Source organism: Dipodomys merriami, unplaced genomic scaffold (assembly GCF_024711535.1).
Source record: "Dipodomys merriami isolate MVZ:Mamm:240054 unplaced genomic scaffold, mDipMer1.0.p SCAF_6, whole genome shotgun sequence".
Lineage (NCBI taxonomy): Eukaryota > Metazoa > Chordata > Mammalia > Rodentia > Heteromyidae > Dipodomys > Dipodomys merriami.
This window is the reverse complement of record NW_027206179.1, coordinates 51228898-51256414: the sequence shown is the minus strand read 5'-3', so window position 1 is coordinate 51256414 and position 27517 is coordinate 51228898. Positions and strand designations below refer to the sequence as shown.

The following is a 27517-nucleotide window of genomic DNA, read 5'->3' as shown; positions in this document are numbered from 1 at the left end:
GCGCCACTTCCGTTATTTTTCTTTTTGCTCATGTGGTGCTGAGGAATCGAACCCAGGGCCTCAGGCATGAAAGGCAAGCGCTCTACCACTAAGCCACCTTCCCAGCCCAGTATAAATGTTTTTTTTTGTTTGATTTTTGTTTATTTTTGTTTGCTTGTTTGTTTTTTGGGGGGTTGTGGCCTTGATCTCTGGGCCTGGGCCCTATCCCTCAGCTCTTCAGCTCAAGGCTAGTGCTCTACCACTTGAGCCACAGTGCCACTTCCGGTTTTCTGGTGGTTTATTGGAGCCTAGAGTCTCTTGGTCTTTCCTAACCCAGCTGGCTTTGAAAGGCACTCCTCTGATCTCAGCCTCCTGAGTAGCTAGGATTACAGGCATGAGACACCAGTGCCTGGCTTCAGTGTAAATCTTAAAATAGACTAGCATCATTTCTTCATGTCAGTTCTTCTGTTTAAAAGTTGTTTTGGCTGCTAAGGCTCATTTGAATTTCCCTATGAATTTAAGGTGGAATTACATGTACCAAAAAAAGTGGAATAGGTCATTTGAGATTATTTAGGGGAACATTGATACCTTTACTATGTTCAATATTCTGATCCATAGGTCCTAACTAGCTCTCCACTTATTTAGATCTCTTTGATTTATAGAAACGTTCAATTTCATTATATAGATCCTATACAGATATTGGATATACATTTTTCACTGTTTGGTTTTTATAGAGTTCTTATATTATTTTAAAATTTAGGTTTCAAATAGCTTATCCTTAGAAAAAGGGTTGATTTGTGTTTGACATGCTTAAATAAAGAATCCTTGGTTAATTCATTTATTAATTCTAGAAATATTTGCTTGTATGCTCTTCATTATTTACCACTTAACCAATAATATATTCTAATAGTCACAGACAACAAAATGGTATTGCCTATGAACATATTTATCTTTTTCAATGTGTGTGAAAATTTATTCTTTTTTTTTTTTTTGGTCCGGTCATGGGGCCTGAACTCGGCCTGGGCGCTGTCCCTCAGCTCTTTAGCTCAAGGCTAGCGCTCTACCACTTGAACCACAGTGCCACTTCTGGCATTTTTCTTTTTTTTTCTTTTTTTTTTTTTGCTTATGTGGTGCTGAGGAATCGAACCCAGAGCCTCATACATGCAAGGCAAGTGTTCTACCAACTGAGCCACCTTCCCAGCCCTTATTCATTTTTTGTTTTTTTGTTTTTTTTGGTCCAGTTGTGGGGCCTGAACTCTGGGCCTGGGCGCTGTCCCTCAGCTCTTCAGCTCAAAGCTAGCGCTCTACCACTTGAGCCACAGTGCCACTTCCGGCTTTTTTCTTTTTGCTCATGTGGTGCTGAGGAATTGAACCCAGGGCCTCATGCATGCAAGGCAAGCGTTCTACCACTGAGCCACCTTCCCAGCCCAGTTTTATTACTGAAAATTGTAGGCCTTTCAGTACAATGATGAATTGAAGTGCAAGGAGTAGACTTCTTTCCTAGGGGAAAATCTCAGAACTTCATCATTAAATAAAATGCAAGCTAGATCCTTTTTTTATGTATAGATTCTCTTTAAGGAAACTTTCTTCCTTTCTTCTTTTGCTGATTTTTTTTTTATCATTAATAGATATCAAATTCTGTCAAAAGCTTGATATATTTTAAGTGTCTATTTTTAATATTTTAATCATTAAAAAATTATTTTTGCTCTCTTTTGCTATGTTCCTTTCTGACCAACTTCTTAAGGCACATATGGGTAACCATATCAAACCAATCTTCTTTTAAAAGTAAGGGACTCTCTGATTTCAGGCAATATGATTCAGTTTTATTGTCCAATTTCTTTTAACCTTTCTAAAATGCTTTAACCTTTCAGGATGCTTGGCATACCTTAGGAATATTTATTTATTTAATTTATTTCTTACTCATTTTTGAAGCAGTGTTCTACCCTTTAGCACAGTCTGGTGTGGAACTCCCTATGTAGCCCAGGCTGACTTTGAGCTCACAACCCTTCTTCCTCAGCCTCTGCAATTCTGGAATTTCAGGCATGTGCCATCTTTTCAATTCAAACAGTTTCTTGCTGGTTACTGCCGATAAAACTTCTGATTTGCGTATCATTTATAAAAGTACTATAATTTTCTTGAGTACTAGCAAAGAAACAAATAATGGCAAATAATCTAGAAACAGTCACATCCAATGAAACTGTCACCTCCTTCAGACCATATTTAACTGAAGTTTTTACTTCAGCTAATTTTTTTTAACTAAAGCTTTTTTAAAATATCTGCTTGAAAATATTTGTGTGTCTACTCACCAATTTAAGGTGCACATTTATATTGATTAGTTGTATGCTCTTGATAAAATATTTAAAATCATTGTGTTCAAATTGAGAAGGAAACAACTCAGTGATTAGTTTTTCTGGAAAAGGACCCTTTCAAGGCTTATTAATAGATACATGAAAATATTCTGCTGAGACCTAAATAGTTAAATAGTGTGATTTCATATTTTACTTTTCTTCGACACTTAAGATTCAAGGATCATAAATGTGTAAGCTAACACTAAAATTTTAAAGTGCTATAAAATAATTTAAATCTCAGCTTTTAAATTAAGTTATTCTGGGATACATAAGTTTTCTTCATTCAAATTATTGTTTTTATGCAAATAATGTTACTTTATATTCAGCTTATTTTAAATGATTTTACCGACTCCCTTGAAGCCTTGATAATGAAAGCAATACTCTATATTTAACCAATGTTTTTTAAAAGTTGTGAATTAGTTGTAATTTTGTTTTAGGCTCAATTGGGATATTTTATTATGCTAACTTTGTAGACACAGACTCTTTCACACTTCTATCCACTCTATTCTCTGAGTCCAGGCATCATTACAAACTTCTGATACTGTTATAGACAAACATGTTAAGTTAAAATTATCTATTGTGATTCTATGATCAAAAACAAAATCTTTTATCTTCTACGTTTCTTTTCACTTTCCTCTGTCCTGTTTCTTTCTCCTTCATCTTTTTGTTTCTATCTACTTTTCCTATTGGCTCTTGTTTTTCTCTCTGCTTTTTTCCCTTTTCCTTTTCTTCCTAAATCACTCATTGTCTTCCTTCTTTTTGTTTTATCATTAAAACTGCATTTTATAGCTTGATATTGCTCAGTGCCTGATACATTCATATTTATGAACATATATACACATAATCTAGCTTTTTCACTCATTGGGAAGTATATTTTCTTGTTTATATTTCATCAGATATTTGAGAATATGCAAACATTTTTAAAGACTGTCCTTCACAGAACAAGAGAACTTTCTCCAGTCTTTCTCCCTCTGTTTGACTGGATAGGGATTCATATCCTATGAGATTCTACTTAATTAAAACCATTTTATAAAACCACTAGACTAATTATAAAAGTACCTATATTTCTATTTAAGCCTCTAGTTTCTCTTTACAGCTTAAAATACCCTTCTATTTTCTTGAAGTATTCTAAAACATTCAGGTTTAGCTTTTAACTGATAAAGGTAAGGGCTTGGACATGTGTTTTTGACCAACTCCAACTGTATTAGAGTTTGTAATAAATCACATTTTAATTGGCAACATTTCTTTGCAAACAGTTTTGCCACTTTTATCGGCTAACACTGATAATTTTAGTAGAAGGAAAAGTTATTCTTACAGGTAAAGAGTTTTTTTTTATTATGGAAACCAAAATTAAGATACTTCACAGAATCTAAGAACCAGTACTTGTTAGTGAAAAATGCCTCTTGCCAACTATTAGTGAAAGACGGTGAGACATGAGAAATGAATCTACCTTGTTCACATTCTTCTTGCATGCCATTTGAGAAAGGTTATTTGGTTTAAAAAATAAAAAGCTTACTGAGAAGAAATTCGAGAAGGATTTCCCTGTTGCCAAACTTCTTGTGGGCAATTAAACTTATACAATATTTTAAGTAATTTGTCTTCACATATTTTCCCAGTAGTAATTCACAAAGCCAAATAGGTTGAATGACTGCAGTAAAATGAAAAAAAAAAGAGTCCTCTTATGTTAAGTTAGCCTTATTTGCAAAGAAAGGACTTATTGCCCCCTATGACACCTTACCTTGAGCCCTCTGCGCATGGATGGCCTTCCCTCTGTGTCATGGATACTTGTGTGTTGGATGGTCTTGTACTAACCCCTTAGTGCTCCTGAGCATAATGGGGTGATATGAAGTGACGCAGAAAACAGGAGCAGCATTGTCACCCAGTCAGCTGCAAGAAGAAGTAACGTGTATGAATGTACAGTATAGGGAGATCTATGAAAGATCCAGTCTCTTTCTCCCAAAAGACTCTGTTCCATGATACAAGGAGAATTCAGTTCTATTTGGCAGACCTCCAGGCTAGTTGGGAAGCAGTAACAACAACCACAACAAGAAGATTGGTTTCTTGATATCTTTTCTTTCCATGTTTTAAGTGATTTTTTTTCTTTTTTCTATTTTATTTGATTATAACCAAGAAGTAGTATCCATTTCCATTGGATTGTTTGTATAGAATTTCCATAATTGGACTGTAGGAGAGGAAGAGTTAGAGAGGAGATACACTGTATGTGACACGTTTAGATCCATTCCTGACAAAATTTGAAGGAAAGAACCTTTTGTCTTTTTATTGGGGAGTGGATGACTTTAAGTGATATCCCATCAAGAAAGGCATAGAATCTTGGAGATGATGTGATTATGCTTAAAAATGAGTATTATTAAATAATTCACACTTTTAATTTGGAGAAATTAGGTTATTTCCCCACTCCTCCCACAAATATTCTATCTTAATCTTTACATGATGAAGCAACACAGTGTTATCTGTCCTGGTACTAACGGAGAATGCCAGTTATGACAGGCTCATTGTTTACTTTAACAGGTAATTTGTGGACCGGAATCATTTAATTGTTCTGAGTACATAATTACATGTCAGCAATTTCCAATTTAATTAAAATGAACAAATCTGAAGATTAAGGGAATTTTTGAATTATTAATCATTTTTCCACTAGGAAATCTTGTTGCTCTGCAGGAGATTTGTCCAGTGTACAACTATACGTATTTTTTTCCTTCTCTTTCACAGACAGACAATTTTCCCGCAGAGCCCAATTACATGGGCAGCAGGCAGCAGTTTGTTCAAAGGTAAGGCCTATTAAATAACTTTCTCAGCTTCTTCATTTGCATTCGTGTCAAAATTGCTTTGCAAGAGACTACACTTCAGATTTAAACTGGTAGAGACAACACTCTCTCTTCTTTTTCTTTATATGTATTTCAGTAGCTCCACGTTTAAGGACCCAGAGAGAGCCAGCCTGAGAGACAGTGGGCACGGGGACAGTGATCAGGCTGACAGTGACCAAGACACTAACAAAGGCTCCTGCTGTGACATGTCTGTTAGGGAGGCACTCAAGATGAAAACTACTTCAACTAAAAACCAACCACTTGAACAAGGTGAGTGAAGTCTTCCAATGCTTACAAAGTGTAAAGTTTAAGCAATCAGTCTCAACGTATTAGTTCTAGAGTTGAAGTCTATCACGGTGGATCTGAACATTGAGAATTCAGCAAGGAACCTGAAAAATCCCACAACTACCCTAGATAAAAAGTAATTATTAAATATCATGATCACAACTGAAAACAGGAAAGCCAAGAGAGAGCAGCCTTCAATCTTCTTTAAAGAAGAAGTTGACTACAGTAACTAGACTCTTCTTCTTTTGTGGCTATTTCCTAACGATTCTTATTTTAGACTTTACTGACAGGGAAATATTGGCATGTATTAGCTAGATTTAGACATTGTGATTTGCTAGTTTATATTATATTAGTGAACTCAATTTTTATATAAAATGGAAACTTGATTGGGATTATTTTATATTTATTGCCAATGTCAATTCATCTTTTGTTACCTTCAAATGGCTTTTCAAAAGTCTAATAATAGCTTGGCCACACTTTTGGCTTTTTGTTTTAATTTACACATATGTAAATTAAAGATGTAGGTACCAGATGAATATAGAGTTATACTGATAGACATAATGAAATAATGATATTGTTTTTTTCTGAGAATCTATTGCTATATTGTATTTTTTTATAATGCATTTGATGTTTCCAGCACCATGAAACTATTTGGGAATTATTCTTTCAAGGTAATTAAGATGCTCTTAAATATAAGACAAGCTATGAATAGTTTTTTTTTAATATTCTATTGTAAACAGTGAAAACATTTGTTGCAAATCAGATGTGAGAGTCACAAGTTAGATTACCTGATAGACTTCAAAATATTAATAGAATATATATTTAATATTATTTTTTTAATTAGAAACTACATTTAAATACTGTGACCATGGCTTGTAGGTCAAGTATTGATTGATGGCTCCTACAATGCAAATTTCTATTAAGAATGCAATCTGTAGTCCCATAGATAAAGCATTCTGTATAGAATTTTTAATTTTCTAATCACATCATAATTTCAATACAAATATATTAATATGTTTCATATATTTACTCACATATATTCAAAACAGTAAAAAATGACACATTGAGTATTTTGGATATATTAATATGTATGTACTAAGTTTAATTTTGCTGGATTTATTTTTAGAATGAATCCTATAAAAGCCTATTTAAATAATACATATTTAGACTATTGACTTCTTTTGTAATCTTTTGCCATACAATCTTCTAAGAAATGTTATAATACTATCTGAAATTTTATTTTTACTGCAACCAATTAGAATATTTGTCTAATACACACAATTCCTATCAACTCTGGCATTCTTATATGAAAGGAGTTATATGGTGATGATGGCTGGTGATTTTGTGTGTTTATAATATAAAAAATTAGGCACATATTAGATGATAGTTGTTGGGTATTGATATATGAATATACATTATGAAGTTGAGCATGATTTATAAAGTGATTCATTAAGTAATATTCATAATAGTATTATAATGCTACTATTCCTCAAGGGTAAATAGTTTACCAATATTATCACATCACTGGAATTTAGATAATGAGAGAATCAGTTCAAAAAAGCCTAAAAACTTACTGTTCACATTAGCACTGATTCCTTATCATCTGTGAAAACTAATCCATGTATTTTATTGGCATATATTTAATGAAAAAGAGACGTCACCTTTATTATTTCTCTAAATGTAAATTACAATAAAAAGCTATTTTATCAGTTTTACATCAAAAATTAACATCTTAAGAATATAATTTTTATTTTTATGGGAAAAATAAAATTGACATATACTTTAATTAATATTACCTATGAAGGGCTGGGAAGGTGGCTCAGTGGTAGAGTGCTTGCCTTGCATGCATGAGGCCCTGGGTTCGATTCCTCAGTACCACATAAGCAGCAAATAAGCCCGAAGTGCCACTGTGGCTCTAGCCTTGAGCAGAGCTGGGGGACAGTGCCCAGGCCCAGAGTTCAGGCCACAAGTCTGGACCCCCCCAAAAAATATTACCTATGAAATAATTTCTAATATTAACAATGAGAATGCCAATGGAAATGTCTCAGAAAGAGTTTTGATATTTTCCTACTAATAAATACAAGGAATAATTATTAATCTGAAGATTACACATAGGTCATATATGCATTAGCTAAGAGAAAAACTGATTTCCAATTTAAAACATAATTTTTAAAGTTAGTTATAATGTTTCCTTAACTTACAAACTTAATTTACTCATTCTACTTTACCTTCTATACTCATTTATTACATCAACAAATATTGAGTATAGAAGGTAAAGTAGAAATTTTTAAGAATGTCAAAAATGAAATGAATCCTGCCTTTAAATATTTAATCTTACATGACAAATAGGGTTAGAAGAGCTCTCTATGTTTCTATGTTTCTGATTTTCTGTCTCTTTTTCTTTATCCTCTCTCTTATCTCTCCCTCCAGACACACACACACACACACACACACACACACACACACGCACGCACACACACACACACACACACACACACACACACACACACACACACACACACACACCTCTACATGAAATATACATCTCGCTCACCATATCTGTCTCCCCATCTATCCATCTGGTTATTTCTTTTCAACATCTATTATCTATAGTATCTATCTTATAGTCTCTTATTTATCTATGCTTTCTGTCTACCTAATGACATTCAGAGAGGAGGATTAGAACTCAATGAGCTCTTGCTCCTTACCATGAACAGTGAAATTGCATCCCAGAATTAGCTATTTAACCTGAAATGTCTAAACATATGACAATGTAGAGCTTAAGGATATTTGCTAGCCTGTATAGCAAGTTTTAGCTTAATTCTTGGTCTTGCTATAAGACCTCCCATTCTAACAATCTACATGTGTAATCTTGAGTTTAAATCCCACTACTGGTCAAAAAGAAAGAAAGACAAAAAACCCAAAACCCACCACCAAAAACAATAACTTTAGTTAACATATGAAAACAGTGAGGAAAAAAATTAAAATATTTCATATCCACTGATTGACCAACTCACAATTCATTGTACATTGCTCAGTACTTAAAACATATTTTCAATTTAATTTAACTTTAATATTTACAGTACTGTCCTACTCATACCTAAGAGATTTGAATACTGTGTGTGTGTGTTTGTGTGTGTGTCTGTAGGGGTCTGTGTCTGGTGTGTGTGCAGGTGTACATGTGCGTGTGCACACCAGTCATAAATCTTGAACTCAGGACCTGGTTGCTGTCACTGAGCATTTTTGTTCAAGGCTACCACTCTACCACTTGACCTCCAGCTCCATTTCCAGCTTTTTATTAGTTAATTGGAGATAAGAGTCTTACTGTCTTTCCTGCCTGGGATGGCTTTGAACCATATCCTCAGATGTCAGCCTTCTGAATAGCTAGGATTGCAGGGGTGAGCCACCAGCACTATGCTTGAGTATGTTTTTTTTTAAATAATATTAAGCAGTATTTAATATGAAGGAAGTATTTGAAATAAGAAAGAAGACAAAAACACAGAAACAAAGCAGCACCACCAACAAAAACCTCTATTTAGAGGCTGCCCTGTCAGTCAGTAGTTTATATTATTCATATGAGTATTACCCTGAAATAAGTTAAAAATGTTGAATTATGGCCACTGTTGTCTTAGTGAACTCCTTCTCTTCGTTTATTTGAAAGCTTCATGACCGACAAGGCTTCACATAATTCAATGCATATGTCTTCCTTTTTTAATTGTATTTTTATTATCTAAGTAAGTGTACAAAGATGTTAGCTTTTAACTACTAGGTTTAATAGAAAAATGCATTTTGATTGATGTCAACTCTTTCATCATTCCCCCCCATCCCTGACAGCCCCAGTCATCCTCTTAATTTTCTTAATTTTATAGGGTATATTATGATTATATTTTCTTCCTCCTTCCTCTCTTCCTTAGTATACCCCCCTACATACCTTTCAAGTGCCAGTTTTCTGGTATTCACTTATCTTTCTTTACTGATGACAGATGTTGACATCTATGTGAGTAATTATTTCATGCAGCCTTCAAATATTAAATAATCATTTTTAGTATTAATATTTTCAAAGACTGCTAAAAGAAAATAGACAAAAAATATATTGTGGGAAAGAACCTAAGAGCTAAATAAAAGGAATCCTGTTGCTTTACTGTGTCACTTACTAAAAGCTGAATACTTTATTGTATCAATTTCAATAGGAAAATCAAGCAGAATATTATATTTCATATAGTTTTGTGTTATTTTATTTGGATTTGTTCCTATTGCAATAATCTCAACTTAAAAAATAAGATTTTCTTTCACAATTAAAATATTTGAACTTTTTATAAAAGAAAAACAATTCCAAATAATTTGTGCCTTTGTGAGTGTTTCAATTCCTTAGAGATGACATTGGGCTTTAGAAAATTTATTTTATTAGTTCAAATGTTATTTTGTCTCTCCTCTTTGCTAGAGTTAATTCTTTCCTATTCCTGATTTTTGTTACCATTAACTAAAGATTTTCAAATGCATAGCACTAGAATGTATTGTCTATTATTTTAGCAAAAAATATTTGATGCAGCAAGTAATTGGAGGTGGGAAGAACTGCAGTGCAGATAAGAGCTTTAAGGTTTGATATTAATAAAGCCTCAAGTAGAAAGAAGTGGTTTTAATCTGTTTTACCATGCTCAAATTAATTTTCAAAAAATGTACTTAGTTCTTCAATGTGAATGCATCGTTGTGCCCAGTTTAAGGAAAGTAGATTTTTCTCCATGTTTTCTTTTGTCAAATATAGAAATGTAGAATAGATGGATGGGTGGATAGATGGATGGATAGATGTATAGATATAACAACACAAAAAATGAATCAAAATGCATGGGCTCTTATTTTTCTTTTATATTTTAGGATAAGAAAATTGACTTTCAAAGTAAAATAAACGAAATACAATACACATAATGTTATTTCCTTCTTTTCATTAAATAGTGGTGTAAAGGAGTTTCAACATGTTAGTTTGTGAATACATCTTTATCAATGGCACCATTTCACCATTCTCCTTCATCTCTCCCAGCCCTTCATAGGCCCTCAGTTCATTTAGTTCTATTTTCAGTTTTTTTACACTGAATATTATGACTGCATTTGTCCACCATTCTTCTCTTCATTTGTGTACCATAATGCTATTTTTAATTATAAACAGAAAATTATAATTTTATAAAGAACAACACTTTCAAGGTTTTTGAAGATACTTTTTTTTTCATTTTTGTTTGTTTGTTTATACTGAGGCTTGAGTTCAAAGCTTTAGAGTCTAGCTTAGCTTTGTCACTCAGGCTGACCTCTATCCCTTCTGCCGTGCATCAATGTTGAGCTTTTTGCTGGTTAACTGCACATTTGTCTGCATGGGCTAATTCTGCACATAGATCCTAAGTTCTCAGTTTCCTCAGTTTCTAGGATAACAGGTATGAGCCACTTGGCTCTACCTTAATTTTTATACATCAAAATATTGTTTACCATTTTACTTCTTTCAGGAAGTACTTTATCTTTGAATTGCTAAACACCTGAAGCCCTGTAAATGATTGTTAGTAGTAATTTTTTTTTTCATTCTGAAAGATTTAATAAACATTTCCTAAAAGTCAGTACTCTCCCTTGATTTCGAAGTAATAAATGTGCATTTGCATAAATGTTTGCCAGTAATTTCTATGCACTCCAGGTAACAGTTCTCAATTTTCCAAGAATAACCAGTCCTTCTAATATTTGATAATTGACAGAAAGAAAGTCCTTAAAGCCTGCAGCTAGTTGAATAGAACTGCGCATTGTGATATGTTGACAATTTGTACCAAGGTTGTCAGCAATACACCACCAACTAAAGGCCTATGCAGCAGTCAATGTCAATACTTTCTGCTGTGACTATATTTTAGAACATTTGATTCTGTAGAATCTGTTTCATTGAAGTTGTTTCTAATATCCCATTGTACTTAATTACCTCATGATATCTATTGTTCTTTTCAACTTTATGGGTTCACTTATCTTTTCTTTACAGTTAGAAATTATGACTTTTTATATTATTTTATGGATGGAAAACATTTCAAAATGAGAATACTTTATTAAATATAACTTTCAAAAGACCTATGAAAAATTGGGAGTGGCAGAAATACCAAATAATGCAGATTTGTATAATTAATTCCACTTTTACAACTAAATAACAACCTCAAGAATTACCTTTTTTGCACAACTGCAAGGAAGGTCATAGTGGAGTAAAGGCTCTTGCCCACTGGGCAAGTATCAACCAGAAGTTAGATGTTGGGAGAAGGTTATAAGAGGCTGAACGCCTTCTTGCCTGAGTTTTCAGTTTTCTCTAAATAGTAGTCAGGATGGTACTTTTGCATGCTCAAGTTCTGTGTTTGCATTCTGTGTTCTGTTCTATATAATAGTTCCTGAAGTTCTGTCTTCTATGTTAGCCATTCTTTTCTTCATACCTTTCCATTTGCTATGTCCTGCAAATCCAATCCTAGGTAAACAAAATAAAGAGACAATGACAGCTTTTGTCCTCTTAGCAGACATCTGCCAATCATCGATACTAAATTTAGTGCTGACATAAATTCATTAGCAGTAAATTTACCATGGAAATGAAAAGAAATAGTATTGTCACATATGAAAAATGAGAAGGAACTATGGAAATTTTAATATCAGAAAAATTGTACAGATATTTAAAGGCAAGCCTACTTCATAATTCACATAAGTTGCATTTAAGAAATTGTCATTTTTGTTTTGCTAGAACTTATTATTTCCATACTCTTAAATTTTGTTAGATACCACTTATCTAATAATATCTCAATGTCAATATTTCCACATTCCTGTGTTGTTCTTTGGGAATTTCACTATTTCCCTGACATCATGTTTTCTTGGATAAAGTATTCACTAAATTGGCAACAGCTTCAGTTTATTTTTGCTTTTTAAACTATAGCCTCATAGTTCATGTAACTTTATAAGTTTCAATGACATGTCTTGTTCTCATGTGCAAACATCTGTTTTTAAAATCCAGCATCTGGCATCATGAAAATAGAGGTCTTACCACTCTCACTTTTGTTGCTCATTATAAAATCTCTTGGTAAGTGTTGAATGATTTACATGTAGATTCCATGTAATTTTGAGAATCTATTCCTTTAAATAATAGCACAGCAAGAATTTTGTTAAACATTTTGATTACATATAAGGGATAAATATTTTCCACAGTCTCAAAAGCCTCCTCTGCCTTGAAATACTTTTACTGGTTAAATATCCCAGTGAAACAAGAGAATTATACTTTTTGTAGTATTAAATACTGACAATTTTTGAGAATAAAGTATCCTTTACTAACATTTTCATACTCTTAGGAAATTAGAAGTGTGCCTATAAACTATAAAAGTTCAGTGTAATTCTTGCCTCATCTGTTAATTAAGAAATGTAAGAAAATAATTTTATTACTTGAGTAGATCTAAAGTGCACCCCAGATACTTTCTGTATATGCTAATATTACAAGTCTTCTATTTTTAAAGATATATGTCACAATACAGGGTAAAAAGGAAAGTTTAAACAATAATTCCTATATTTTGTAGGTAGGAATAGTGATTCTGTAGCTTTCATCTTAGTGTCGGGGTAAGATATATTCCCAGAATATAATTCTTTAGTTGAGTTCTTTTATTATACTATGGCTTTCCTATAACACACAGTTGAGAGTTTAATGTTTCCAAAAGGCACACTTTATTTCTTTATAACCCTAAAGACCTAAGGTTCCGCATTTGAGAGGTGGATTCCTGATTCTATAAGGTACAAAGATGTTCCCAAAGGACTACAAAATATATCACCCTAGATGTAGCCATCATCTTTATTATATAAATTATCACTAAGCATTAAGATTGCATGTATTGCTTCAGTCTGTGCACAGTATCTATATGTAAGTTTTGGTCTCTAACACTTTAGAGCCCTAACTCATGGTGGCGGCAGGAGAGATTTTCTTGTATTCATTTGTTCACTGACACATTCTTTTTTTTTTTTTTTTTTTTGGGTCCAGCCGTGGGGCCTGAACTCTGGGCCTGGGCACTGTCCCTCAGCTCTTCAGCTCAAGGCTAGTGCTCTACCACTTGAGCCACAGCACTACTTCTGGCTTTTTTCTTTTTACTTATGTGGTGCTGAGGCCTCAGGCATGCAAGGCAAGCACTCTACCACTGAGCCACCTTCCCAGCCCTCTTTCTTTTATAAATGATAACTGTCCCAATGGAAAGAACGATGAACTTAGGCACTGAATGGGTCCACCAGGAACTCCCATTGTAGTTGAAAAGAAATTGGCATAAATTATGAGGTTAATGCAGCAAAACAAATTCCACACAAATAGTAGAGTGATGAAAATTAAAACTTAGGACAGATTTAAGAGATTGGAGAGTTCTGGAATAGGAGACAGATGAGCTGAACCTTCTGCACACTTGGCAAAAGGAAAGTAGAGAAGGAAGGTTGACAGGACACTCTTAGAAGCACAGATGAAGTCAGGCAATGTGTGGCAAGTTACTGTAAGGAGCAGATGAGAAGCAGTGTGGGAGACTAAGGATGGCAGATGTGAGATTGGGGAGGTGGCTCCAAGCCCAGTGATGCAAAGCCTGCTGGAGAGTCACTGAAAGTGTATGGTTAAGGTAGTTCAAATTTTCATAAAGAGACTTTTTTTTCTAACAATGACTATGTAGACAGAGAAACAATTAGAAAGCTTGGGGAATAATCCTAGGCAGGAGAAAATGAAGTCCATGGAAATAAAGTGACCAAAGGAATGACCAAAGGAAAAGACTAAAAAAAAAAGTCATGAACTATGCATATTGTTTCAATGTTCATAGCTTGCATAGTATTTACTTTAAAATTGATTTTCAGTTAAAGAATTCTAAAGTGAAAATAGGACTTAATGTTGAAATCAATGAATACTACTTGACTTAAGATTTTAATTACATATATGCATAGATATAAGTATATACCTTATACATATATGTATATATATACATATATATATATATAAAGCTACAATTAAAAGTTATAATTTGTGAACATGTATGTGGTAACTTTCTCTAAATGAACATTGCTTTTTTAATACTGCAAATGACAAAGTGATGGATCAAGTGAAACTTTACAATTCAGAGATGCTAATAAAATATGAACAAAACAAATTCAGATCTGTGACAGAACCTTCAGAAAACAGTGAGGTAGTTTTCAAAACTGACTTCTTGTGAGTACGATTTCTGTTATGGAGAAGAAAATGGTTCAATTTACTAATGTGGTGAGAACAGCATTAAGATACTACAGGGAATTTTGATTTAAACATTCTCATTTAGAAATGTCTGTGGCATCCAGAAAGAAGCATCAGAAAAGGCAACTGGCAGTGCACTTAGGCATTGAGAGAGATAAAGATACATACATTTGGAAGTCCTTGGCATTGGATTATGCTTGAATCAAATTATTATTTAGAAAGAGTATTGACAGAAAAGAAATAAGGACCCAGACAGATTCCTAACAGAACACAAAATTTCAAAGTTGTGAAGCGGAATAATTCAATAATAATTCAGCCTACCAAGATGAGTTTCTTCTATGTGAATTTAACATCCAGGAAACTTTAGATAATGTCTAGAGTTTTCAGATTTCATTTTCAGCTAAGTATAATTGATCATATACCTGGACACTGCTGTTTTGGTATAAGACAAAGCTATGGTGATACAATTGTATTAAATGGCTCACAGATTAGATCTACACACAATCTTGACTATGATCTGGCATCATTGGCATAAAAGCACAAAGTGAAACTTTTTGTTTTGAAGGAAAACTAATTCACTTGAGACAATGTTTTGAATGTTTAACTAATTTTCTTTTTATGTCCCCTATGCATATGTGACTATCTTAGTTGTCCTGCTGAATGTTTATTCAACAGATCTTTATTAGATTCCCAGAACTGTTTCAAGTGGTATAAATTGAGGAATAAGTAGAAGAAGAAGTATGCCTTCTCACATGGAATCTACCTTCCAATGAAGATTCAAGTCCCTAGTGATCCCTTTCAGGAATCATGAAGTATAATTTCAAGAAACTAATACTCTAATACTGTAAATAGAATATTAAACATTTAACAAATTGTGGAAAATAATGTTTTACTGTTTGGGATAGGTAGTGGAGCCTGAGATCTTCAATGATGAGAGACAGAATACAGATAATTATTGAAGACTTCATATGAGATGGAATTTACTGGATTTTTACTTTAATAGAGAAAATTCAGTAAGCAGAATAAACATAATAATCATATATGGTAATTGTATATAGTGTTACAGGATAAGAAATAGTTTGGCAAATCTAGATAATGAACAGGAAAAAGGAAGAATGAATAGAAAGGAACAATCAGTAAAACAATCAGTCAAAGATAGCGGGGGAGAAACAATGTTAGTTTTTCAGAGCACTCTAAGAAAATGAAGCTTAATAAGGAATGTCTGCATAGTCTGACAACTGGCAGACCATTAGGAGGGGAAATTATGATGAACAATGAAAAGATATTGCAATAGGGTATATCACAGAAGTACGCTCAGAAATTATAGACACAAAGTTCCCTGACTTTTCAAGAACAGCAAATAAGGAAGAAAAGGGCAATGAAGTTGGGATAGAGTAGCTAGAGAAAACAAGGGCTTAGATAGAAAATTATTTGATTATCAAAGCTGAATAATATCTGTATGATATGAAGCAAACAGTCTAGCCGGAAGGAAATATTAAAGGATTGAGCCAACCAGAGGATATTCATGGCTGGGAATGTGGCTTAGTAGTAGAGTGTTTGCCTAGCATGTATGAAGCCCTGGGTTCAATTCCTCAGTACCACATAAACAGAAAAACCAAAAACCTAGAAGTGGTACTGTGGATCAAATGGTAGGGTGTTATTCTTGAGCTAAAAAGCTCAGGGACAGTACCTAGGCCCTGAGTTCAAGCTGCAGGACTAGTAAAAAAAAAAAAAAAAAAAAAGGATAATCATTGAATAATAATGAGGAGTAATCTTGTAAGAGAAAGAAAATATTATAATGGGATAAATAGTATAAAACATAATTTCCAGGGAATCATAATCTTCTCTACAAAATACTAAACAGAGGTCATCGTTGCATGAAGTCTCTTACATTATATGAACACTTTCTATTTAAATGACCCTCTGAAATGAAAAAGACAAAACAAACAAAAACAAAAACAGAAGTAAGGAAAATACAAAATGGTCTACTGTAAGTCATTATTTTGTCAAAAACTAATCTATTATTTAGCATATACACTTCTTAAAAACTAAGAAATAAGAATTGATAATACATCAAACTGAATAGGTTAATATAATTTTTATATCAATTATTTTTAATAATAGTTCTGACAAATGTTAAGCTGATGCTATGATATATATTACTATCTTACCTAGAATGAGATGTTTTCTAGAATTAAGAAAATTCTAGATAGTAGAAAGGTGATATGGTAATTTACATACATTATCTAAAACCCTTGGTGAAATCTGCTACAGTATCCCAAACTAAATAACAATTTTGTAGTGAAAAGCCTGAATTTTCACATTAAATGAGCCAAATGAATAACATATATGAACCACCAGTTCAAGTTAGCTTTTAACACCAAATGAATACTTTTAATTTTACTTTTAAATTACAAACAAGGAATATGTAAACTTGTGCTACATTTGTATATTGTGACTTATTCTTACCTAAAATCTTGAGAATAAGTTAAAATAATGATGATTCAAATGTAATGAAAAATATTATCTACAATTAAGAGGAATTATTTTTATCCATTTTCCTATGAAATCATAATAAAATGATGTAGTTGAGCTCTTACTTCAACTGAATACATAAAAAAACCCATCACCCTGTAATAGCTTTAACATGATTAACATTTGTCTGGAGACACTATAAAGTAGTTGGCAGATTTAAAAGTTTAATCACAATACAGAAGTATTTTCAGTAACACATTTAGGATTTTTATAAGAATAAAAATAAACTCACTTTTCATACCAAGCTTACTTTTGAAACAAAATTTATATATTATGAAAATTGATTTGTCTGCTCTGGATTTTTCTTAGGTTTTTAAAATTTATGAGTGATGAAATTGTTTAATTTTGTCTTTTCCTTGAGTTATAATTTTAATTCCTATGTTTAGTAAACAATAGTTTTAATATTGTTAGCTGACTTTTAAAATCTCTACAAGAAGCAGTAGTTTAAGACTCAAGAGATAATGACAATTCTTAGGAAATGCTCGTTGTACACAATAACCTCATGATATACATAAAAAATACTTCACCCTGTAAGAGTAAAGTAAAGGAGGCAAAAATACAACAAATAGTTGTTGACTAAGGAATTTTATATTGTGTTTCTCAGGGAAAAGATCTTTTGAGTATCAACCAGTGTATTAGTATTGTTATTCATAAGCAGTTAGTTCTCTTGAAAATGAAACTTTTTAGGTTTGAGATGTCTAGTTTTTGAGGAAACCAACCTTTCCTCTAGTTAGCTATAATTTCACTAGATATGTTCCTAATTTATTTACATATACATAGATAACTTACTGCTACTAGATACTTTAGTAAATGTTACTAGGTGAATTAATATTATACTAGGTAAATTAATATAAGTAAATAATACTAGGTGAATTAATAGGATTTCAAGGGTGGAATCATATTACCAGACCAAAGGAAATTTGAGTATCTGGAGATGAAGAAATGCTATTATTAAAGTAGTAAAAATGTATTAAGCAACAACAAAAACCAAAATTGGCAAAGAAGTATAAATATTTTTATGATTGGCTTCTAATGGAGATATTTGAAACAATATTTCAAAACTGGTTAGTGTTCCTTTGCTACAATAAGGACTTCAATTCTGATTCTATACATCATTACTGTCAGGTATATTAAATAGGTAGGTTTCATTAGGTAGCTGATGAAAAGAACACCACATGCTATTCAGGCAGGAGAAGTTTATTTACTCAACTTTTGCCCCTGCTGTAGATGATGGAGAGGCATGATTGAAAAGGAAAGGGGACGACCTGCCCCTGGGCCAGAACTTATCTAAGTCAGGGACAGGAAGAGGTGAGGCCAGGTGGGGGAAAGGTGTGGCCACACTGGATCTGGACATGACCTCAGGGTCTGGGACCCTCCTATGGTCAGATGGGAGGCATGTGACCAGAGGTGGCCCAGGGGGGAAGGTGACTGCTTCCAGGTCTGCCTGTTACCTAGGTAACAGATACTGGGCGGAAACTTAGCCAAGAGGTAGGTAGGGAGGTGTCCCTGTGCAGACTTTACAATTACATCTTGATTTTGATAGGGTTATTTGAGCGAACTTTTATTTAATGTCTTTAATTAATGACAGACTAGAAGAATGTAAGTAAGTGCTTCATGGCCACTTCAATCATTTTTCAAGTTTCAGAGGTTCTTTTCATGGTTTCTGGGCCCAAGAGATGGTTTATTGTAATTACTCTGAGCAGGAATCAGAACTGGATATAAAGATTAAAGATCATGAACAATAATAATAACCTTTTCTGGTTGTGGCTAATGATCAAAGTTGAATTTTCATGTTGCTTTTTAAGTACTCAATTTTCATTAACTTTAATTTTAAAATTTTCATCTATATATCAATTTATTATATTTTAAGACATGGTTTCACTATTTTGCTCACTCTGGACTTGAACTCAACTCTTGATCTTCCTGAAACTGGGTTAGACCCACAAATCCCAAGCTGTGTCTGTCCACTGGCACCCATATGTCAAATAAAGAAACATGGTGAAAGGCAGAGAGAAGAGATTTCTAACAGCCAAGGGAAGAGAGCACATCAATATAAAATTTCAGCTATGTTCATGGGTATAGACATGGCCTTCAGATTAAATGCGGAAAACTGAGGACCGACCATGAGAAAGATATGCACAACTAAAACAGTCCTAAATCACAGATACAGCCTATGTGACCATTAACTCAGCTTTTATCCATGAAGGAATACTAGTGGACTTGTTACCACTTTATTACTGGAAAAAAGAACAGAAGCATAGTAGTCTCTTGAGTTTTTAACTCTTTAAGATGATAAGTAGAAGGTGTGGCCTGTTTGGGGAGTATATTTTGTCCACACGAGATGCTTATCACTGAATATCTCTTTCCAGTAACCCAAGGTGTTTGCAAAGAGACTACTGAAGAGAACAGCTAAGATTAAAGGGGAGGTACAAAGTCGGGGGTGGGGGGGTGGGGGGGGTGGGGAAGCACTTTCGTTTATTCAGAGTTCAGTACAACTTTTAGATTACCTATTATACTCTGACAAAGAGCTCTCTTTCATTTTGAATTTTCATTTCTTCTCTTTTTTTTCTTTATTTTGGTAACATATGAACCTTAAATATAACCTTAATTCACCCTTATATGGAAAAGACTGTGAATCTATTTAATCAGATAACAAAAGAAGACTCCATAGTAATAAGGAATTGAAAGGGAAAAAATCATTTATTAGAAACCTACTATGTATCAAGTATTGCACAGGAACTTATAAACAAATTAGTCATCCAGTTGCAGATGAGAGATGTTATCAGCTTCAGAGATGAAAGCCTAAGCAATAAAGAACTGAAATTTCCTTAGCTAAGGTGCAATTAACTTTTGTCCCTTCTACTTATTTACAGCCTTCAAAGAAATTGTATGCAAACAGAAGTTTGCAAGGCAGTTATACTGGTATTTCCTAGTAGAAAATAGGGACAGTTACTTTTGAAAATAGAATTGAATCTGTTTCTCTAGTTAACTTACATTTATCTCTACCTCTTTATCAAGATAGTGTGTGTGAGTGTGAGTGTGTATGTGTGTGTGTGTATTTAGATAGATAGACACACAGGCAGACAGACAGACAGATAGATTGATTCCTTCATTTGTGGGGCCTAGCACACTAATTTATAATTACTAGTGGAAACAGACAATTAATGTAGGTTCTGTCTCCCCATTTTAAATATTCTACAATAGCACTGGTGTTAACTCAGAGAAATAAGTAAAATCAATTTTGTTTTTAAATCCTGAAGCTTATTAAATTCTATCAATAACTATTTGATTAGGACTATCATAGACTATTCAGATATCCATGTTACACAAACCAACTTATACACTTTATTGAGAATCTACAAGTTGCATTGTAGTCTATCAGTATTCTAAAGATATTTCTCTCTTCTCTATGTACTTGTTCAAAATTTTTACATGATTAAAACAGTGCAAAAGATACTTGATTGAATTATATTCATCTATTTTTATTTCTCTATCCTAAACCTGCCAGCATTTTATCTCCATTTTCATCTCAAGCCCTGAGCAGCCAAGAATTCCATTGAAATTTCTAGTTCTGGCACCTCCCTTCCCTTACTAAACAGCTCCCCTTTTCAGTGCACCATTTCCTTCCTTGGACTTAGTGGTCTGTTTGTTTTCTGCTCACTAACCATTTGAGCAATGTAATCATCTCCTTGAGATAATTTCAGTCCCCTAACTAAAACCCTTTTGTAGACTTGCACAGAGCATTTGGAAACAAAAAATAATCTAAACTTTTAAAGTTGGTTAACACAAGTCCTTTGTCATCCTTAGCTCACTTTAAAATAGCCAGGAGATCTTTTGGTTTCTTCTTTCTCTCAATCTCTTGCTTCTGCCTGCCTGTCTGTCTGTCTGTCTGTGTCTGTCTGTCTGTGTCTGTCTGTCGTGTTTGTCTGTCTGTTTTTTTCTGTCTCTCCCCCCAATCCCCCCCTTTTTTTGCCAGTTTTGGGGATTGAACTTGGGGCCTGGGCATTGTCTCTGAGATTCTTTTGCTGAAGGCTAGCACTCTACCACTTCAACTACAGTGCCACTTCTGCATTTTTCTGTTTATGTGGTACTGGCCAGAGCTTCATGCATGTTAGAAAAGCACTCTGCCACTAAGCCACATTCCCAGCCTCTCTTTCTTTTTGACATTCCTGACCCTCCTCCCCTAGGTAAATACTTCCAGTACTGCAACCTTTCTTGTACTAAGTTGTCTCTGCCAATAGTCTGAATGCATCATACTGGAAGGACCTGTTCTCTTATTCTTCAGATTATTTTTAACTTCTAGTTAAAAAGAAAAGAAAGGAAAAGAAAAGAAAAGAAAATATCTCGTTAAATAAAAACACAATTCCACCAGTGATTTATCAAGAACTAAAATGTAGGATGAAGAGATTTTACAGAACTCCAGGTCCTTGGTGAATGATAAGCATCTTAATCAGGCAAATGATGTAATTTTTTAAATTATAGAAGTCTAGTTCTTCCAGATCCACTGTGTAATATACTTTCCAAGCAACTACACTATGTGCATATAACTAAGATTTCTCACCAGTTTTCACACAATTTGTAACCATTTTGGAATATACATTGATAATTCTCTTTTGAACAGAAGAACTAACCAGTCTAAAGTCACTTTGATATTACACGGCAAAGACAAAATTTTAGATTAGGATGTTTGGTTCTAGTTTTGAAACCAGATCTGTAGATCACTTGCCCAGGAATCTCAAGTGAGGTGTAGTCATTCATTGCCATATGTCAAATAAAGAAACATGATAAAGGGCAGAGAGAGGAGACTTACTCTATGGCAGCCACGGGAAGTCAGCAATTCAGTATATCTTCAACTGTCTCAGCTGTATAGCAACTGGCTTCAGATTAAACAGGGACAATTGGGGGCAAGTATTGAAAAAGGTATGCAGAGTTGAAACAGTCACAAGTTATTCATAAGGTGGACCATTAGCTCAGTCCTGGTCCCTGGAGGTATTCTGAGGAAGTTGTTATCATTACCAAAGCAAGGCGTACCTGTCAGATTACCTCCCAAGTTTGGGGTGGCTTCCTAAAATACAATAAGAAGAAGACATTGCCTCTTTGAGGAGTGGTATGACTTCTCAGTTAATTTTTTTTTCTATCCCATAGCCCAAAGTGACTGTAAAGAGACTAAGAAAGAGAAGAGCTCAGATCACAGGTTACATATACAATATTAATTCAAAGGGCCCAGAAAAAGTATCTCTAAGTTATCTCTTGCAGTTTCTTTAGATTTTTTATTATTTCACAGTGGTAATAATCATGTGAGAAAGAATGAAATTCTAAGACAAATCAGTGGTGCACACCTATAATCCCAGAACACAAGAGATTGCAGCAGGAGGATGTTGAGTTAGAGGTCAATCTGGGTTAAATAAAAAGAGCTAGTCAGAAAGAAGGAGGGAAGGAAGGGAAAGAGGAAGGTGGTGGGAGAGAGAAAGAATGAGTGTGATAAAATTCTAGTATAGCTAGGGGATAAAGAAGGATGAATATATTTGAAGAATAAAGACTTGCTTTTAGATAGAACAAGAAAGAATTGCCATTTTTTCACTATTCAGAAACTCGAAATATTTTTAACAATACTGTTATAGTACAGATAATCAGAACATAAAATAAGGATAGGTGAGAAGATGAATTGTCACCAGAGGTTGGATGAAGACTTTCCTCAGCAATCCCACTTCCATGAAATATTATAGGTCTCTGTGATCAACTTGGGACAAGTATTTTAGAATGTCTTGGAGAGTTTCACAATGTACAAGTTTTAGCAAGGATTTATTTTAGTATAACATTAGGGATACATTAGGGAGATACATTAGGGAGAAATAGAGAACAGAAAGAAACATTTCCTCCTCCTCATACAAGAAATATGTTAAACACTCAGAATGGTTGTTCCTAACTCTAGCCTTTATATTTTCTAAGCTGAGAAAATACACTTGGATCATTAGCAACTATTAATCTTTAAATGATGGTTCTGGGTTAGTGAGATAGGTGGGACTTACCCAATGCCTTCAGAGTTTACACACACACACACACACACACACACACACACACACACACACACACACACACATAAACATGTATACACATACACAAACACACACTTTTTTAAAACATATATTAGCTATACATAGAAGGATTTCATGGTAGCATTTACATTTATGAGTATATAGCACTTGAACAAAGGCTTTTACTTCTTTCTTCAAAAATAACACAAATGTAGAAAGGCCCCTGTATGTAATTTGTATTTTAATTTTATTTAAATTTAGTTTAATTTGTAAATTAGTGTCTAGAAGCAGGTATGGTGGGAGGGGAATTTGACTACTTCTCTTCAGTTAATTCCCTGATTCTAATATTTGAGTCTAGCACTTTTAATATTTGTTCAAATTGAATGTTCATCTATCTTTATCTATCCTGCCTCAAAATGAAATATAAAAGGTGAACACAATCAATTTTGAAATATACAGATGTTCAACATGTAGTGTGATATCATGGGAAAGATGGATAAATGTAAGTGACCTTTTGAGTATCTGTAACTAATACTTGATTGCAAAGGAAGGGTAAGTAGAAAACTGGTGCATTCAGGCAAGTAATGAATCAAATTGACAATATGAAACACACAGGCCTCAAGTCAGCAAAATAAAAGTTTATCCTGTGAGTCAATTCAGTTCCAAACTGTTAGTGAAACTGGTGAAGATACCACAGGACACAGAAGTGACACTTTATATTACTGGACCCCGAGGACATATTTGCCTTCCAATAGTCAGATTTAAATAGCCAGATGAAAGGATTCATTTACTTGTAAAATACTGGTACACGTAGCTATATATGTAGACTGACCTGAAAACAGTATAGGTAGGTCCATTTAAAGCAATAAAGATGCAGTGAAAATAAATGGAGAAATGAAAGATTTTCCCAACGGGACAATGAAATGTTACTAAGAAAAGAAGTAGCAGAATAGTACTCACTATTGTAAGTTTCTACAAGAGGGGTAACCTCTTACAGGTATGATATGAGATCCCATGAAGAATAAGAATGTACATTTTAAACAAAGATGGTCAGAATTTTTCAAGTTCCTTCCCTTCATTTTGTTGACAACACCAGCACTGCATACTGCATTTCTGAAAAATATTCCTTCTGTAATATGTTGAAAAACTTAAAAATTAGGTATCTAAAACATCAGTGCTTACTAAACAATTCTCTGAGATGGAATTTTGTTGTATTTGATTATTGAACATGGTCTTTATATATAAACACACACATACACACATATGCACATGGGCTATGCCTAATTTTTTGCATCACATATATTCATCAGATTTGAATGGCAAAAGTTTCTAAATTTTTAAAAATTACACTTAGCTTACTTCCATCAAAATATTTTAAATGCTCAAATGTATTATAATTTTGCCTGGAAACTATCCTGTTGTAAGGTACTTGTCTAAATAATATATAATAATTCATTTTCACATAAATTCATCCAGAGTATTGTCCTAATGTGAGTATAAGATCATTGAAAATTATTATATATCAATTTAATTGTATGCATTTAACAATATTTTATTAATCACCACCTCACAAATATTGAAGGTTGAAAAAAGGGAAATAAAGCATTTTAAAACCATAGGACAAGTTATTTGTGTTATGCTATGAGTATATATATTATACATTTATGAATAAACATTAAATATTTTACTTAGCTAGTCTTAGAATTGGGAAGTTACAAATAATAATAAATACATACATTTCTGTATGTTTGTTCTTATACAACCCATTTCACTTGAAATCTCAATAGATTTGTTAGTGTCATCCATTAGAATGAACTGCAAGTATTTCCCTCAGAGATAACCAATTTTTCTCTGATATCAGTTCAATAATGTCAAACTACTCAAATTCACTTAATGATACAACATAGTCATTAATTATACCTTGGAGAGGATTTATCTGTATCATGAGTGACTTTAACAAGGAGTCAGATTTTTACTTGCTTTGCTTCAGTATCATTCTGAAATTCAAACTGAGTCAGTAATATGTCATCCAATAAATCTTTATTGTAATAATCAGGGAATAGGTAACAACAATGCATTTATAACTTGTTTGCAATTTATTTTATGGAGACTGGAAGTATGTGTTCCCTTAATACTATAAATGGCTTTTTATAATTATGTTTAGTGTATTATCTACTAAATGCAGTGGACAGAGTAAAAATCTTTCTAGGAAAAATCTTATCAGTGGTCAGGTGCCAGAGGCTCATGACTTTAATGCTAGCTAATCAGGAGGCTGAGGATCTGAGGATTGTGGTTTGAAGCCAGCCCAGGCAGAAATGTTTGTGAGACTCTAATCTCCAATAAACTACCCAAAAAGCTGGAAATGGAGATGTGATTCAAGTGTAAAATGTGAGCTTTGAGCAAAACTGCTCAGGAACAGCACCCATACCCTGAATTCAAGACTGAGGACTGGCACACATACAACAAAATGGTATCAGTGTATGACGTATTAATGATTTCCACAAGTTGTTATGCTTTCTTTTCTACCTACTCAAATATAATTGATGATTTAGTAGTTATAAACGTCGTAAAACACTAAGGGGTAAGATCATTCGCCAAACAAACCTGATACCTGACTTCTTGCTGCACCTTTTACCCTAATGACCTTTTGTTACTCAAAACTTTTAGAATAATCTTCAGTTTGATGTCCTAGTGACACATACCTACCTAAGAAAACACTGTAGACATACTATATGAATGTCAGTGAATGTACATGTTCACAATAAAAATTGGTGGAATAAAATGTATCTTATTTACAAATATGAAAGGTTATAAGTGGAATTTTAGTCCTTTCATATAGACCAAAATATTGAGGACTGAGATACTTGATGGGGAACCTCAATCTGAGAAATAACCTAAAGTAATAAATAAGAAAATTTGAATAACACAAAGACTTCAGTTCATAATGAAAAATTATACAGAATCATTAGCGATTACAAATCTGTCATTCAAATATAAAGATGTTAATAACTAGGTGTGAAGTATTTGGGATTTCTGTAATATCTTCTCTGTATTTCTGAAAGTTAAAATTTTCTATAGTTAGTATACTGAAAGAAATTGTACCATTACCAGAAAATGTAAAAAAATTGAAACCAAATTGTGCAGAACTTTGGATTTAACCTGAGAGTTTAAGCATTTGTGATTATCAGTAGAATGGTAACAAAAGATGCAGGAAGCAATATAATAAAATTAAAATTAGGTTAACATTTTCTCTGATTGAATAAAATGAATATTAGAGAGAAGAGGATATATCAAGGTTGAGTTTGAGTCAGTTGTCCCATATATAAAATGGCAAAGATCAGAAATGATGTGATGGTTAGTAGGAAGAAAGATAGATTTGAGAATGTTTACAACTAATTAACAGTATTTGACAACTATTAGGATGCAAAATCTGTAGGAGGAAAATATCTGGATGATTAAGGGAAGAAATTCATGACATAATAAACTAGTTGAAATAGCAAAACAATGTACAGTTTTAAACACAGAAGTTTCACATGCCAGTGGTAAGATAGGGTAAAAGAAGATTCATTGAATTACTAATGCTAATACAAATTACTAAACGCTAAGTTTAAAGTTTTCCTCCTGCAATATTCTATGATTATATAATGTTAACTTTCTTTAAGGAATACTTGTTTGCCTGGAGTGTCATTGTTTCACATATTATTTTGGTGATTATGTTGAAATACTAACGTTTTCTTGAGCATACATACTGAGCCATATCCCTCATGCCAGATAAATTAAGAGTTAGGAGGAAAATGGAAGGTTTTCCAGTTAATAGAGACTAAATTAGATGCATGTATTAATATATGTTTAAGTTTTGAATTGATTTCATAAAGTAACACTCTAGGTAGTCAAGTTTTATTTTATCCTCACTTAGATTTCTACTTTTTATGATTAAGTATAACTATGCTCTTTAACATGAATTAAAAAATTGCTTCTGAAACCTTAAAGAAAGAAAAGGGTTGAAATATTTGAATTTAAAAGTCATCTAAAATGCCATTGTTTATTTAAGAAGGATAGAGCCGAAACTGAATCCTAGAGGTGTGGAATCTTTGGATTTCAATGGAGGCTTATCCATTTTTGTGTGGAGATTTGAAACGGTCAATGAAGAGATACATAATAAATTAAATACAATCTCAATTATATGTAAATGTACATTTGTAAACTTGACTGGCTCTTTCATCCTTAATTCAGTAGTATATCAGGGCTTTACTTCCCCTTGCTTACTGTGTATTGGTATCCAATGAT

The 27517-nt window shown here is 33.3% G+C and overlaps 1 protein-coding gene and 1 long non-coding RNA gene across 5 annotated transcripts in view; one reads left to right on the top strand and one right to left on the bottom strand.

Moving 5' to 3' along the window:
- LOC138814073 (uncharacterized) overlaps nucleotides 1-11763 on the bottom strand; it is a 28069-nt gene extending 16306 nt beyond the window's left edge. For both annotated transcript variants that reach the window (XR_011367895.1, XR_011367894.1), the window contains exons 1-2: nucleotides 11618-11763; nucleotides 4066-4214 (exon numbers count right to left, since the gene is read on the bottom strand). This is a non-coding gene — a long non-coding RNA (uncharacterized lncRNA). The remainder of the gene's footprint in view (nucleotides 1-4065; nucleotides 4215-11617) is intronic.
- Pcdh17 (protocadherin 17) overlaps nucleotides 1-27517 on the top strand; it is a 97935-nt gene that overhangs the window by 29786 nt on the left and 40632 nt on the right. For all 3 annotated transcript variants that reach the window (XM_070002887.1, XM_070002885.1, XM_070002886.1), the window contains exons 2-3: nucleotides 5058-5116; nucleotides 5250-5422. In XM_070002887.1, coding sequence (XP_069858988.1) covers nucleotides 5058-5116; nucleotides 5250-5422 — 232 coding nt within the window. The remainder of the gene's footprint in view (nucleotides 1-5057; nucleotides 5117-5249; nucleotides 5423-27517) is intronic.